Raw genomic sequence first — 16685 nt, forward strand, 5'->3', positions numbered from 1 at the left:
ATAAATAAATTAAGGGTATGGTTGGAAAATTGAACAACTTTTCATTCCTATTATTGCACAAAATAAACATGAAAATGAGAGAAAAATGATATTTCCTAGTCCTCATTTCCCAACGTTCCCAAACATGGGAATGAACATCTTCCATTTTCATCTAGTGGGATTAAACATGTGAATTTCATTCCTACGAAATTCAATCCGCGAACCAAATGGGCTGGAGAGAGCTAGTGAAAGCTACCTTTGTAGGCTTGCATCAATTGTCAAAACTAGAGAAGACTGCAAAGCAAATTTTCAAGTAGAGAGCATATGTGTGGCGCATAGTTAATTAATTTACCAATTCAAATGAGAACATTTTTCGTTGGAAGACTTGAGACATTGGTTGATTTCACTCTTCTTTTATTGACTTTTTAAAATTTGACATATCATCTTATATATTTTTATTTGCAGCTTTACCTTGTATGGTATTTTTATTTTCTTGATTCGTTCAACATGCTATTCATTGTTTGAATAAAATAGTGGATCAAGATTCAATAGAATGGTAATGACGGGATGGGAGAAGAGACCACGGTGTCTTGAGAGTGAAATAATGGAGAAAAATATCACATCCAGGATCGCTCCGCTGTAGCATGATATCGTCTGCTTTGGGCCCCCCCTCTCTGCCCTCACGGTTTTGTTTCTGGGAGCTCACGAGCAACTTCCCAATGGGTCACCCATCCCATGACTCTGAAGCCAGTGAGCTCCTAAAAGGCCTCGTGCTAGATGAAGGTGGGAATGTACATATTAGGCACATCACCCCCTCTTCGTTGGTCGATGTGGGATGTTACAATCCACCCCCCTTAGGGACCCGATGTCCTCGTCGGCACACTCGCACCACATGGCAGAGTGGCTCTGATACCAAATTGTCACATCCCGGGATCGGCTCTGCCGTAGCACGATATTGATCGCTTTGGGCCTCTCTCTCTGCCCTCGCGGTTTTGTTTATGGGAGCTCATGAGCAACTTTCCAGTGAGTCACCCATCCTGGGATTGCTCTAGCCCCAACTCGCTTAACTTTGGAGTTCCCATGACTCCGAAGCCAATGAGCTCCCAAAAGACCTCGTGCTAGATGGAGGTGGGCATGTACATATAAGACACATCACCTCCTCTCTGTTGGTCGATGTGGGATGTTACAAAAAACTTAGTTACGACATGATATTATTGATTTATTATTCCCGATCAATAGTGTTATGTCACGTAAAAGTGTTATTATGTGTGTCATAACGTTATTTGTCAGGATAGCAAAATAGTGTTATCCCCGTTTAGTGTAGAAATTGTAGAATAATACGGTATTATCATGTTAGGCTGATGATACTTCCATTCAAAATTTACCATGTGTATTATTTTTTATAAGAAATTAAACTTTTTGTTCCAGCTGTATTTGAAACTCCAATTTTACCCTTCAAATTAAAAAAAATTAAAAGAAATAGAAGAGAAAATGTTCCAGCAACAATCGGTCGCCCTCAATCTCACTGATGTGCCTTCGCTCTGCCTCCCATGGCTGCCGTCATTCCTCTGTTTCTTTATTTTTGCAATTAGATCACCTCCCATCATTGCCCTTCTCCCCAATTGTGCCAAGCAAGCTCCTTTCTTCAACAAACAATACCGTGAAGAACACCCAAATCCCATTTCAATTTGTTAATCAGGTACATAGCAATTTGTCCAGTCCTGCAAGCATCAAACCCATAGTAGCAAGTCTTTCGATCACGTTGTATGTGTTAGACATGAAGATATTATTACGAATTTGGTCACTCCGCCGGCCCTTCGTCTTTCTCCCTGAAACTGCAACTTCTCTTGAACCAATGAAAGCACCTGCAAGATCTCTAATCATTGCAAATGGGTCCATATTCAAACAAAGAGGCTTTAATCATTATCAAATTGAAATTACTAATTTACTGAGACATTTGAATGCACATCGGAAAGACAGAGAGGAAGGTGTCAATGCGATGGTAGGGGTTGTATTCATATTCTCTGTTTTTCTAACAATTTTTTAAATTTTGTTGTGAAGGGTAAAATTGGAGTTTCAAATCCAACTGGAACAATAGTTTAATTTCTTATAAAAATAATACAAATGGCAAATTTTGAATAGAAGTATTACTACGGGACGTGGTGATACCGTACTTTTCTATAATTTCTCCATTTAATGGAAGAATTTAATTTTTTATCTTATATTTATTGCTTAGTCCTGTTTGTGAGGTTGACGGGCCAAAGCCAATAAGTCTGATAATTATTGCATGTTGGATAGAAATTTTGTGAGTTAATAGTTTGATAAAGTTTGGATGGAAAGATGGATTGAACTCATTGAAGTGCTTGGGGATGTAAATGGATTTAGAATTCAGAACTGAAAGCCTACCCAATTGTATGTACTATTCAAATATAAAATTAAATTACAAAAAAGTTTGTACATTATTATAAAACAACAATTAAAATTAAAATTATTTTGAGTACAAAAGTGATGCTGATGGAGAAGAATTCGATGCAGAAGATGTGGTGAACTGTGAGGAATTGGTGTTGTAGCCATAACCTGGACCTCCTTCTAAATCAGTACTACCAGACAATATTGAAAATGATAGCGGAGGAGAAAAGTAGCTAGCCACCGGCATCTTTGACGGGAGAATAGGCAATGGAACTTCGAAGTTAAGCACTTGAATTGTTTGTTGTATCGAAGGCCTGATCTTGTAATCTGGATGAGCACACCACAACCCAACAATCAACAAGCACTCCATTTGCCTCTTCTCAAAATCTCCACAGAGTTTTGGGTCAGCTGCTTCAATGACTCTCCCTTCACCATAAAGCTCCCAAACCCACGCCACCATAGTGATTTGACTGCTCCTGAACTCGGGATCAATGGGTTTTCTCCCACAAGCTATCTCCAAAGCAACAACTCCAAAACTGTAAACATCTGTTTCCTTGCTAGCTTTTCCGGTGGTCATACATTCGGGAGCCATGTAGCCCATGGTTCCAGCAAGAACAGTAGTTTGTGATTGTTTTCCGTGGTCCACGAGTCGAGCTAATCCAAAGTCCCCAAGTTTTGCGTTGAAATTTGAATCTAACATGATATTGCTGGATTTGACATCCCTGTGCAGCACACATTGTTCCCATTCCTCATGGAGATAGAACAACCCGGATGCCAAGCCTTGAGCAATTCTGTATCTTGCGTCCCAAGCTAACAAGCTCTTTGCTTTGAACAAATGGGAATCTAAGCTGCCGTTGGACATGAACTCATAAACAAGTAGGAGTTCTTTTCTTTCGTGGCACCAACCAATCAGTTGCACAAGATTCCGATGTCTAAGTCGACTAATGATCCTTACTTCAGCTGCATACTCCTTCAACCCCTGTCTCGACCCACTTGATATCCTCTTTACCGCAACATTTAAGTTCAGTTCTGTTATATAGCCTCTGTAAACTCCACCAAATCCTCCCTCTCCAAGCTTCTGTCCCTCATCAAAATTGTGCGTTGATTGAGCCAATTTTCTGTACGAGAACTTTTTGGGGCCTGTCCCGTTTTCGAATTCCTCATCAATCGAGTCATTCACCGTAACATCTTCATCACTACTTTCCCCTCTCTTCTTCCAACAGATGAACCAAACCAAACCCAACCCACCACCCAAGACAACAAGTCCACCAATACCCAACCCAAGCACTAGTCCAATATTGATGCCATTTCCAGACTTTGGTGTGGTGTTCTTTGATTTTTCATCAAACCGTTGAGTTGAATGGAAGCTCCATGAGTTGATCTGGTGCAGAGTGGTAGTAGCATCTGTTGCAGCAGAGAACCCAACAATCACCCAACCTTGCAAAATCTCATTCAGATGAACCATGCAATCAATATAACTCATCACTTGGACACCATTCACATAACTAGTGAAAACCACATTAAGACCATTTGATGTAGAATCGTAACTAATGCTAGCACTATTCACTCGACCCTCTGCAATACTTCCATTCCAAGGTTTGGTCATCTTAGACTTGACAGTGTTGATGTCAACCCCGACATGATCTCCTTCGGGATCTTGGATAGAGGTGACTTCATTATGATAGATGTCAAACTCTACTGCTACAAAGGGGTACTGATTTTTTGATGTGCTGTTTTGCGGGTTTTCCACTGCAAGGCCTAGACTGCCTCCTCTGCCTAAAGTGCCGTTGAGTAAGGACCCTTTTGGCGCTACTGTTCGGTTCATTTTTACACATGATTTTTCATGTTATTCACCCACTATTTTGAGTTAGTTCTTGACATTTTATAGCTTTTTACTTCCTTTTTGTGTTTTCTTAGATTTTGCCTTGGTTGGGATGAAAATGAGCTAAAAGTGCATTATTAGTTATAAATTCTGTTTTTGTTCATTTTCGTAGGTCAACTTCTTGGCCTGGGATCAACATGCTCTGGTGCTCGGATGAGGTCATGATCTTCATGAGACTTGTTCCAATGGATGTTAACTACAACATATCCAAATTTGAGCTCCATTGGACAAGTATTGCCTATCCAACCAATCCATCATGTTACCACAGTTCTGGAAATCCGGATTTGGCCAGCTTTTACCTCCCTTGTGTCATCTTAACTTCTTGTTACCATAACTCTTGGTAACAAGGAATTACATTTGTAAAATAGATATTTTCTGAGCTTTTGGCATCTTTGTGAAGTCAAAGCTCCATCATGGCAAGGGGACAATGGGCTAAGGCTTTATCAAAGGTGGTAGTTTTATATTAAAAGGTAAAAGCTGGAAAGGAGGAGAGAGGGAGGAGAAGTCAAAATTGCAATCTGATATTGGGAGCCTTTTGATCGTGGGAAATCGGGCTATTCCACATTCTACACAACTTGAGAGCAGCTTTTGGGGAGCTAAGAGCAAGGAAGGAGAAGGAGGTGCAGCCAAGGAAGAAAGGAGAAGACTTCCACCATTGAAGACTTCAAGCTTTCATCATTTCCAAATCTGTAAACTCCTTCTAGTTATATTTCGAGTTTGTATTTGGAATAAGTATGAGCAACTAAACTCCATAGCTAGGGCTTAGGTTGAAGCCCTAAACATGATTACCTTATTGTTTTGATGCTTGAGTGTATGAATTTCTAGATGTTGTTGATGAACCCCATTCACTAATTGAATTTTATGATATGTGTTTGCTTCCTTTGCTTAATCACCTTAGGTTGTATGCATGTAGCTAAAGTTGAGAAGTTGTGTAAGATAACCAAGAACACAATTTCTAATTAGCAACAAATGATTGAACTTGTTTAAGTGAGCATCATGTGAATTGGTTTCTTGACAACAATTGATGAATTCCAATTCACCAAATTAATCTATCCTTGATGTGTGTTTTCCTTGATTGATTACCTTTGAAAGCATGCTTCTTGAGGTTGTTGGGATTATGTGTATCTTCATGTTTTCCTAAGCAATAGATGGATGGAGTAAGAACCATCCATGTGAATTGGTTTCTTGAATACCTAATGTAAACACCATGCTATTAGGGTTCTTGTGATGTTCATATTCTCTTTGAACTTAATGGGTTTTCCTTGCAATCGAATCGAAGTACGAACCATACCTAGGTTCGGTTATGAGGAGGGCACAAGTATTGTAGCACGAACCATGCACTTTACGTATATTAGAGAGAATCAATGCGTCTTGAGCCACGACCCATGGTCTTGATTGCGAACATCTTCATCAATACATTTAGAGTTCATCACTTGAGTATCCATGAACATGGGTAGAATTGTTTAGGGTGGATTCCGAAACCCTAGTGTTTGTTACATTTTAATTTCACATTTTGATAATTCATCTCTGCCATTCACATTTAAATTCAAAGTCCATTTACTTTCATGCAATAGAAATAGGTCACTTGAACCAAATCAAAAACCCCCCCCAATGTGTGTGTGAGTTGCGTGTTTGACACGTTTTGTGTCTTTGTCACTGAATTTTGTTTGTTTCCGTAATTGTTTTGGACTTTTGGTCCGCGTTGTGTTCTTGAATTTTCTGTGCTGATTCTAACCGTATAAAGAACGTGAATTTTGGATAAACGGTTGGAAAGTTATAGGTCAAAAACTGGACAGAGGTCGAAACTGAAAAACAGAGAAAACAACTCTGCCCAAAAACGAGATTTTTCACTGTTCACAGCACTGTTTATGGGTGATAAATAGGTGATAAAAGGGTGATAGAAAGTGCTGTTTGTGTTTTTCTTTGTTTTCTTGTGTTGTTTCATTTCTTTTATCTTCCTTACTTCATTTTTAGTTTCCAATTTGTATTGTGTTTGTGTGTTGTGTAAAATTAGTGTTCTTTACGTACTCAAATTAGAACTTATAGGAAACCGACAAGTTCTTCGTGGGATCGACCCCGTACTTACATAATCTATACTTCATTAGATTCGTGCACTTGCGGGTATTTTTAATTGGTTGTTTGCACATTAATTTGTGTCCTTTTAGGAATGCAACAGCTATGAAGAACGCCAGTCTGTCAGCATATGGCGTTTTGCCTCGGGAGTTGATGACGAATGTGAAATTTGTGGTGAAGTCTGCAAGCTTTCCTGTGGCGTTGTCGTGGAGGAGGAATGGTTGACTGTAGGTGGCTCGGCCCACGCTTTGTTTCTTTACGTCGTCAACAGCACTTTTGGTGAGTAGGAGGAATTCTCCATCGATGTGAGCATCTCCCTCCAGAGATATGGTGTTTTTTCCATTTGGGAAGGTGGGGAAATTGAAGTCTAATGATGTCACACAAGGGGCTAACTGAAACAAAAGCAGAAGAAGGAAAACCATTTCTAATTTGTTTTTCGTTTTTGGGTAAGCTTACAGATCAAATTGTGATATAATATAGAGCAGAGGCTGTAGAGTTTATTTTCAAAGTGCTTTGATCAGAAGTCCTTTGCTTACCGATTCAAATCAAGAAAAATCTAGTTTGAGGAGGTCTTGATGAGACCTATTCGACGCTTACTCTTGTATTTCTTCTTCTTCTTCTTCTTCTTTTTCTCTCTCAAATATTTTCGGTCATTTTCAATTTATTATAATAGTGCACCAACATTCAAGAGGGAGCTTGGTCACATGGTCTAAATTTGCTTGTGAATTTATTGCTTTGTATGTTTTGTGTGGTATTGGTTGGCGGGAAGCTTGCACTGCTATAAAGAGTAGGCGGGCGAGTCATGTGGTGTGGGGACTTGAGAGACTAGTAAGTTTTGTCTTGGTGGATTGATAAGGCTTGGAAGTGGTTAGAATTCAGATTTGAGAGTTTCTCTGCTAATGAGCCAACTTAAAACTTTCTAGAAGTACCTTTTATATAGACTGAACACAAGAGAGGCAAGCGTCCAACTTGGATGAATTGATAAATGAAAGAGTATATCCATCATATGCGAGTGTCATCTACAAGATGAAGTTAGATAAGGGCATGGCACCAGAACAAAGACTCCAAAGGAGAAAGCGGTTTTCGCGATCGAGTTTTTACTTTATTTGTTCATGTAGTTTCAGTTTTTGTGATCAAAGACAAGCAATTTATTTAAGCTTGCAGTCAACTCCAACCAGTTAAATTTGTTAAACGTAGGAACGTAAAGAGTGGATTTCATGTTGGGCCAGAAAGCCGTACACCCTTTGACAAATTTAACAAAGATTGGATTTCAAGTAAACTACGTATAGCCCTAAATTACCAAAATTATAATAACAAGATGTGAAAATCGAAAGAACAATAAGACTATAAATATCATTTGACCGTAAAAAAATATTAATTAAAGAAAGAAAAGAAAAGAAAAGCAAAATGAGCGTTAGGTACACCTAAAAGAATGAAAGTACAAGAGTTAGAGTGAGTTGGCTTGATAGTTAGGAGGATGTGGAAGTATATTCGATCTGCATATGATATATCCAATACCCAAACACAAAAGTGTTGGTAAAGGATAAGGTCTTAGCTAGCTGGGTTCAAGTCTTGAAAGCAACAGAGAAGTATATATTTACAACTAAATACAACAATGTCGTCAAGTGTATCCATTTAAAAAAAATTCAAGAATAAAAGTCAATAACGAAAAATCATGTCGGCGCGATACATTGGATTGAGATCATAATGGTGGTATAAGTTGTAACGTGAAGGCTCCATTGTATCACTAAGAAAACAATGCAATAAGAAAGGAAATGTGGATAGTGTTGTAATAGATAAGAATTAATTGTTGTACAAAATGCGTCTAACTTATGAGGAATTAGTGCTATAAGCATACCCTGAAGACTCAATTTCACATATTTCAAAAACCAGTAGTGCTACAAGAAGACATTAACAATGGGAGTGATGGTGGAGGAGTAGAATAGGTGGCCACTGGGATCCTTTGCGGGAGAACGGGCAATGCAGCTTCAAAGTTAAGCACTTGAATTGCTCGATGTATTGAAGGCCTCATATTGTAATCCGGGTATGCACACCACAACCCAACTATCATCAAGCATTCCATTTGTTTCTCATCAAAATCTTTGCACAATTCTTCATCAGTCGCTTCGAGGAGTTTCCCCTTTCCATAAAGCTCCCAAACCCATTCTACCATATTGATTTGACTCCTTTCCAAGTGAGGGTCGATGGGTTTTCTCCCACAGGCTATCTCTAATGCAACAACTCCGAAGCTATAAACATCGGATTCCTTGCTAGCATTTCCGTTGGTAAGACATTCCGGAGCCATGTAACCCATAGTTCCAGCCAAAACCGTTGTTTGTGATTGTTCTCCATGATCCACAAGGCGAGCCAAACCGAAATCCCCAAGTTTTGCATTGAAATTTTCGCATTGAAATTTGAATCCAACATAATGTTGCTGGATTTGATATCCCTGTGCACCACACATTGCTCCCATTCTTCATGTAAATAGAGCAACCCAGAGGCCAAGCCTTGAGCAATTCTGTATCTTGCCTCCCAAACTAACATATTTTTTGCTGTGAACAAATGTGAATCTAAGCTGCCGTTGGGCATGAACTCATAAACAAGTAGGAGTTCTCCTTTTTCGTGGCACCAACCAATGAGTTGCACTAAATTTCGATGCCTAAGTCGACTGATGATCCTTACTTCTGACGTATACTCCTTCTGCCCTTGTTTCGACCCCTTGGATATCCTCTTAACAGCAACATATGAGTTCAAATCTTTTATAAAGCCTTTATAAACCCCACCAAACCCTCCTTCTCCAAGCTTCTTTTCCTCTTTAAAATCACTGGTGGCCAGAGCCAATTCATTGTATGGAAACTTCCTTGGGCCAGTCCCCTTTTCGAACTCATCATCAACAACTATGGCCTCTTCCTCACTTTTCCTGAGTCCCCCTTTCTTCCAAAACAAAACCAACCCCACAACCAATATAAGACATCCACCAACACCCAACCCGACTGCTAGACCAATATTAATGTGGTCATTTCGTGACTTAGGGTTGTCTTTTGCACTCTCATCAAGCAAAGAAGTTGAATTAAAACTCCAAGAATTGATCCCATGTAGAGCAACCGGAGCCCCCGTTGAAGCTGAGAGGCCAACAATAACCCTATCCGGCAAGTGCTGATTCAGATCAATTATGTGATCGAGATAATTGATGGTTCTCTGCAGTTGGGTACCATTTGTACCGTTAACGAAACTCGTGAAGGCAACAGTAAGTATTTTCGAGCTAGAATTGTAATTAATCCAAGCTTCATTTTTTTGTCCAGCCGAAACCCTACCATTCCAAGGCGCGGTCTTAGATGACTTGAGAGAGTTAACATCGATACCTACATGATCGTAGATGGGATCTTGGATGGTTGGGATTCCATTTTGCGAGATATCAAACTCCACCGCCACAAACGGGTACTGATTCGTTGACATGTGTCCCGGGAGGTGTTCCACGGGGAGGCCAAGATTGCTACCTTTTCCTAGCTTGCGGTTGAGTAAGGACCCATCTGGCGCTAGGAAAAAGGTGAGTCCATTTCCATATTCGGAACTTTTTTGTGAATGGATGATGAATGTGAAATGTGTGCTGAAATCAGCGAGTTTTCCGGTAGTAGTTTCCCGGAGGAGGAAGGGTTTGTGGTAAGTGGCTCGACCGACGCTTTGCTCCTGTTGATCAAGAGAACAGCTTTTGGTGAGTCGGAGGAATTGTCTGTCGAGATTAGCATCTCCCTCCAGAGATATAGTGTTGATATCAGTAGGACTAAAGATGGGGAAATCAAAGGTTAATGGAGTTACTGAAGGGGTTATTGTTGGAAAATTGGCTCGCATAAAGGATACAAACTTTCGGACTAGCGACCGGTCGCCTGCTATTAGCGACCGTTCGTTTCTGGCAGAGTCGAAGTCTGAAGCTAAGATTGACTAGCGACCGGTCGTTTTCGGCAGAGTCGAAGACTGGAGGATCTGTGCAAAAGCGACCGGTCGCTCAGTGCATGCGACCGGTCGCCCAGCACGTGCTGTTTCTGATTTCTCGAGTTTTGGACTCCATTTTCAAGGGCTATCGCCTCCTACCTACTTGCAAGGACTCTAGGGGTCACTTCTAAGTCAGAAGAACGTTGGAAATCAGTTGGGAGGTTGCAGGTAGCATTGAAGGACATTGGAAGACTTGTTTCAAGGTGTAGCTACCCTATGGTTCTATATAGGGTGGCTACACAAGTAACCATCAATACATAGCTTGTGGCTGGCCTAACCTGTGGTCTATGTCAGGTTTCAAGGGCAGAACGTGGGAGACAAAGCAAGGGTCTCCTCTCAAGTCTAGAGGCTCATGTATTAAAGGAAAGAGTGAGCAAGTCTGAAATAAAAGAAGAGAGTTAGAGAGAGTTGGAAGAAAAGTAGCTGGGAACTAGGGAGTCAAGAAGAGGAGAGAATTCTCAAGTGTATCAAGGTGTTGAGCAAGGGTGTGAGAGAAACAGATTGAGAGGGTAGTGTTCTAAGGGGGTTTCCATTTGTAAACCAAAGTTGTAACCTATCTTCACTAGTGAAATTTCTCAAGGGGATCACCAAAGAGGATGTAGGCAAATTGCTGAACCTCTATAAACACTTGTGTCTTGTGCTTGATTATTTTCTGAGTGTGTGTGTAAGATTCATCCATCATTGAGTCTTGTCCAAAGTCCATCAACAACAAGGTCTAAAGGGGAGTGAGTTGGTTATAATTCACAACAGTTATTAAACAGAACAGAAGAAAAAGGATTTGGCCAAGAGTTTGTGAATGGTGTGTGATGATCCAATAGCTAGAGTAATTGACAAGCATTTCTAAATTTTTGGCAGTGAGTTTAGTAAAAAGCTTTGCTAGCTGAGAGACTGCAAGCAGAGTTAACTTTCCAAGGTGCTTACATATAAGCAGCCAGTGTTTACCAATTCAAATCAAAATATAATTTTCCTCGGAGGACTTGAGACGTATCGTTGGGTCTAAGTCTTGAGAAAAGAATGTTGGCAAATTTTGTTTTGACTTGCATATTGTATATTTTTATTTATGTTGTAATGTCAAATTGTGAATATCGACTAAACATTTACGCAAAAATCAACTTGATCAACGGCCTAAAATTCGCAATCTAAGAATTGAACGGTCTTATCTTCATTTTGCAAGAATATATCACATGAGCAACGGACATAAATAAGGAATTGAAGATTCAAGAGAGTGGTGGTGGTGTTGGCATGGGATGGGAGTGGAGACCACGGTGACGGTGACTATCTGAATTTCTTGTATCTATATATTCTTTGCTCAAATATTTCTTTTGCGTGGTTGACGTGGTGAAGTTGATGAATATAGACGGTCATGTAGGACTTACAACAAAGGTTAATTCCACATTTGGGATGGAAGGAGGACTGCAACAAAGAAGAAACTGGTTTGGATATTGCTGCAGAATTATTTGGAAAGTTTTGGGTTTTTTCTGTTGCTCTTTCCTTGACATGCATGTTTGACCTCTTTTCAGTGTGACTGGTCAGAGCTTGTAAATAATGAATTGATTAGATTGAAACCAAACACAGGTCTGATTTAATAACTCTGACATGTAGATCATTTTTTTAATTGTAATATTTGCATTATGCAATAGATAATTTTATTGTTTATAACAAATTAGTTTTTTAATTATGAGTATTCCAGGTCTTCTTTCCTTGGTCAATCTTGTATTTTTGGCTAAGTTCTTTTATTTCTCTATCTTGCAATGATGAGTCGCCTACATATTTTAGGGTATGTTTTATGGCTAAAAGTCACTTTTGGTTAGTTTATCCCTTTTTCACTTTCCGTTCATGTAGTTTTAATTTAGTCAATTATGCTCCTGTAGTTTTATAATTGTAGCAATTCAAGGACAAGTTACAAATTCCATCAATTTCTTTCACGGCTTCAGGTGTATTTCTGTCCATTTTTAGTTAAAAAAATTAGAAACTTAAATTTAAATATTTTTTTAATTGCAAACAAGAAACAAGCAATTGATTTGTCATTGAAATGAAATTCCAAAGTGACCAAAGTAGCAAATAATAATAAAAGCATTCCCAATCTAGCTCTAAATAAATTAATCAATAAACCCTAACATCAAAATCAATAGTTGACGGAAATACCCTAACCCCATTAAAGAATTTGACTGAATTCTTAACTTGGACTTGAATTGCTACAATTATGAAACTACACGGACATGATTAACCAAATTAAAACTACAAGGACGAAAAATAAAAAGAGGTAAATTACAGGACTAAAAATGACTTTTAGCCATATTTTATTTGTGTTTTCTTACTCATTTTGCACATGAATCATAACGAGTGAGCCAAATATTCTAGCAAGCCCAAGCTGCAGCCACCCTGCTCGCCTTGAGCTTGGGCCAGCCCTCTTTAAAGTCTCTCCTATGGACAGCACACCGTTAACTTTCAACTTCTAAAGCCTACTCTAATTTTACTTGATTTTCTTCTTTTTTGAGATACGAAACATCCTTACAAATTAGCTCATGCATTTGTGTCATTTTAGAGAGTTTATCATTGAAATTGAAACAGCTATGGTCAAGGCAAAACAACTTTTGAGTTATATTGTGCTGTATCTAATAACAAAAGTTTGTAGATTCGAACTTAGAACCTCTTTCAAAAAGAAAAATACTACTAAATTTATAACTAGTTAACGACCAAACAAATTTTATTACATATAATCGCAGAAGAGATTTATATAAAAAATTGGCGAGCCAATTAATAACTTACATTAGAGTCAAATATTAAAATTTTCCAAGCAAATTTATTATATTTGTTAATGTTGTTTTATTTTCGTTAAAAATAGAAAGAAGAAAAAAAGTAATTTAACATTAATAAAATCAAAATACAAGCAAGTAGCAACAAGAAAAACACAAAGTAACAAAACAATTACGGACCAGAGAATTGGGAGGTATGAAGTTCACCGACTCACCAGTGATAGAGCTCCCGGTTCGAACCGCCGTCCTTTCCCTCCAACAGGACAACGGCTCCCTCCACGTCGGCACCTCCGTCTGGCCGTGTTCCCTGGTCCTCGTCAAATTCGCCGAGCGCTGGGCCCCACCCAGCCGCGATGCCCAAAACCCCTACGCCAACCTCCTCGACTTCCACGGCAAGCGAGCCGTGGAGCTCGGCGCCGGCTGCGGAGCCGCCGGCATGGGTCTCTATCTGCTCGGCTTGACCGACATCGTCCTCACCGATATTCCCGCGGTCATGCCGGCACTGAAGCACAACCTCAAGCGCAACAAGCCCGTCCTGGGGAAGACGGTCAAGCACGCCATCGTGCACTGGAACAAGGCGGCGGATCAGGCCAAGTCTCTGAGCCCTCCATACGACGTCGTCGTGGCGACGGACGTCGTTTACATAGAGGAGACTGTGGGCCCGCTCGTGTCCACCATGGAAGCGCTGGTGAAGGACGACGGCGTCGTTTTGCTCGGGTACCAGCTGAGGTCTCCGGAAGCACACCAACTGTTCTGGGAAATGTGTGAGAGGGTTTTTGTGATTGAGAAAGTTCCGCACCAGGATTTGCACCCGGATTATGCGTACGAAGAGGCTGATGTGTTTGTCTTGCGCAAGAAACAAAAAGGAGGGCCGACTCAGGATGCTTCTCCTGACTCTGTGTGAGTGCAGGTTTTTGGTCTTAGATTTTGGAATTTCTTCTTTTGGTTTTTTTGTGTGAAAAGTTTGTCAAAGTTTGTGCTGTTTGTTCTGCTGCTTTAATACTAAATTAATTTGTGTCTTTTTGGCTCACTACTTGTAAATTTGCTTACGAAATGATCCAATCAAATTTCACCAGTACTTCACACAACATTAGCACCAAGGATTTCATAATTGAAATGATTGAAAAAAACAGAACTGAAGCTTATTATTCATATGGTGGTGGCATGAGAAGACATTCGTGTGTGTGAAAGAAACAGACGATCTGACTCACAGACAAAAAATATGGCAATCGGTGAAATGCAGAGAGCCAAAACCATTAGCACCAACCTAATGCTTCTTCTAGATCAGTTTTTACTTTTTACTAATTAATAACCTACGTGTATAATCATGATTTTCATCAACGTAGCATTCGAGATTATCACAAGCCACGCTTTTTTCTTAGCCGAGCGAAATTGATGGAGGAGAATTTGTTGCCGAAGAATCAGTGATCTCTGAGCAATTGGTGGTATAATCAGGGCCAGAGTCATCAACTTGCCCTCTTTCAGAACCAATACTAGAAGACGAACCTGAAACTGATATTGTAAGAGGAGAAGTAGTAGTTCGCATCTTGGATGGTTGAATGGGCGTGGTGACTTCATAGTTAAGCGTTTGAAACACTTGCTGTATTGAAGGTCTGGAATTGTAATTTGGATGAGCACACCACAACCCAACAATCAACAAACACTCCATTTGTTTCTCATCAAAATCTCCACACAATTTTGGGTCAGCTGCTTCAATGACTTTACCTTTTTCATAAAGCTCCCAAACCCACTCTACCATATTGACTTGACTACCTCCAAATTTTGGATCGATGAGCTTTCTTCCGCAGGAAATCTCCAAAGCAACAATTCCGAAGCTGAAGACGTCTGATTTCTTGCTTAACTGTCTAGTGTCAATATATTCAGGAGCCATGTAGCCTGTGGTTATCATCTGTGGCTCTTTTCCATTGCGAAACCCGAAATCCCCAAGTTTTGCGTTGAAATCAGAATCCACCACAACATTGCTTGATTTGATATTCCCGTGCAACAGAGGTTGTTCATGTAGATAGAGCAATCCCGAAGCCAAGCCTTGAACAATTTTGTACCTTAACTCCCAAGATAATAAGCTTTCTGCTTTGAGCAAATGAGAATCTAAGCTGCCGTTGGGCATGAACTCATAGACAAGTAGGAGTTCTCCTTTTTCATGGCACCAGCCAATGAGTTGCACTAGATTCCGATGCATACATCGACTGATTTTCTGTAGTTGTGGTGCATACTCATCAATCCCATGTTTAGGTCCCCTTGATATCTTCTTAACAGCAACATATGAGTTCAAGTATGTGATGTAGCCTTTGTAAACCACACCAGATCCTCCCTCCCCAAGCTTTTCTCCCTCAAAAAAATTTCTTGTCGCCAATACCAACTCCTTGTATGGAAACCTCTTCAGGGATTTCCCTTCGAAAAATTGACTCAAGTACTTAAGATTTCCATCAGTTGTTCTTGTTGCCTTTTTCTTGCACGAGTTGTACAAGCCCAAACCTAAGAAACAAACCAAGATAAATCCACCAATACTACTACCGATCACGACAGCTAGTGGTTTCTTGCGTTTTCTTGCCTTGACTTTAGAACTAGGGCTTGGGTACGGAACTGGAGTTTCAAATATTATTTCTTCTCGGCCAGAAAGAGCTAGAACTTCATTATCAACAAGTTCAGTAGAAGTAAAATTCCATGAGATGATGTTATGCAGAGCAGAACCAGCACCTGTTGAACTTGAAGCTGAGAAGCCAACAATGACCCAATCCGGCAAGTATTTATTCAGATCAACCATGTAACTAAGATAACTGATCTTTTGTTCTTGGGTATCATCATTGAAAGTCGTGAAGGCAACACTAAGATTTTTCGAGCTTGAATTATAACTAATCCAAGCACGATTTAGTTTTGCTTCAACAATACCACCATTCCAAGCCCTGGTAATATTAGACTTCAGACAGTTGATGTCAATACCTACATGATTGCCATCCGGATCCTTCACCGTTGGCCCTGAATTCCGATAGGTATCAAACTCCACCGCCACAAAAGGGTAGTCATTGCTCGGCTCAATAACGTTCTCCACCGAGCTGTTGACAGGGAGGCCGAGACTGCTACCTTTTCCTAGTGTTCGTTTTAGTAAGGAACCCCAAGGGGCTAAGAAAAAAGCGAGGCCCTCCCCATAGAAGGACATGTTTCTCTCATCAATGATGAATGCGAAACTTGTGGTGAAATCGGCGAGTTTCCCGGTGGAATTTTCCCGGAGGAGGAAGGGTTCATAGAACGTTGCTCGACCCACACTCCCAGTACTTGATTCAGCACGCAGGTTTTCTTTGTTCAGGTGAATATATTGGTTGCCGATAACAGCATCTCCCTCGGTAAATATTCTGTTACTTTGTTGGAAGGTGGGGAAGCGGAAGGTTAAAGGAGTTGCACAAGGGGTTAATAGGAGGAGAAGAAGGAGGTGATAAAGCTTTTGTGGGTGGAGTCTGAGGATGGCGGTGGCGGAGTTATAATTGGCAACCATTTTTGTTGTTGGGAGAAATATTTGTCATCTAAAATGCAGCATAAACTGCACTGCACACTACTTCATCTTCTAATTAAAATCAAAA

At 40.1% G+C, this 16685-nt stretch overlaps 2 protein-coding genes and 2 pseudogenes across 2 annotated transcripts; 1 reads left to right on the forward strand and 3 right to left on the reverse strand.

Moving 5' to 3' along the window:
- Positions 1-2467: 2467 nt before the first annotated feature.
- On the reverse strand, positions 2468-6765 carry LOC110745457 (L-type lectin-domain containing receptor kinase IX.1-like). The gene is made up of 2 exons (XM_088251568.1): positions 6450-6765; positions 2468-4200 (listed from the first exon to the last, which is right to left on the reverse strand). Exons 1-2 carry the CDS (start codon positions 6763-6765, stop codon positions 2468-2470), a joined length of 2049 nt encoding a protein of 682 aa, XP_088107694.1.
- Positions 6766-8109: 1344 nt separating this feature from the next.
- On the reverse strand, positions 8110-10192 carry LOC148295095 (L-type lectin-domain containing receptor kinase IX.1 pseudogene; annotated as a pseudogene).
- Positions 10193-13238: 3046 nt separating this feature from the next.
- On the forward strand, positions 13239-14119 carry LOC110773197 (uncharacterized). Its single transcript, XM_021977702.2, has one exon. It carries the CDS (start codon positions 13286-13288, stop codon positions 13991-13993), a length of 708 nt encoding a protein of 235 aa, XP_021833394.2. The 5' UTR covers positions 13239-13285; the 3' UTR covers positions 13994-14119.
- Positions 14120-14209: 90 nt separating this feature from the next.
- On the reverse strand, positions 14210-16685 carry LOC110745455 (L-type lectin-domain containing receptor kinase IX.1 pseudogene; annotated as a pseudogene).

This window comes from Prunus avium, chromosome 4 (genome assembly GCF_965620075.1).
Source record: "Prunus avium chromosome 4, drPruAviu1.hap1.1, whole genome shotgun sequence".
Classification (NCBI taxonomy): Eukaryota; Viridiplantae; Streptophyta; class Magnoliopsida; order Rosales; family Rosaceae; genus Prunus; species Prunus avium.

Bases quoted from the DNA above. Each gene is read 5' to 3' on its own strand.
- LOC110773197 (XM_021977702.2), top strand. From the start codon at position 13,286: ATGAAGTTCACCGACTCACCAGTGATAGAGCTCCCGGTTCGAACCGCC.
- LOC110745457 (XM_088251568.1), bottom strand. From the start codon at position 6,765: ATGGTTTTCCTTCTTCTGCTTTTGTTTCAGTTAGCCCCTTGTGTGACA. The intron at 4,201-6,449 runs TAGCTGTTGCAT...TGAACCGAACAG, and splicing joins TGACAGACTGGCGTTCTTCA to TAGCGCCAAAAGGGTCCTTA.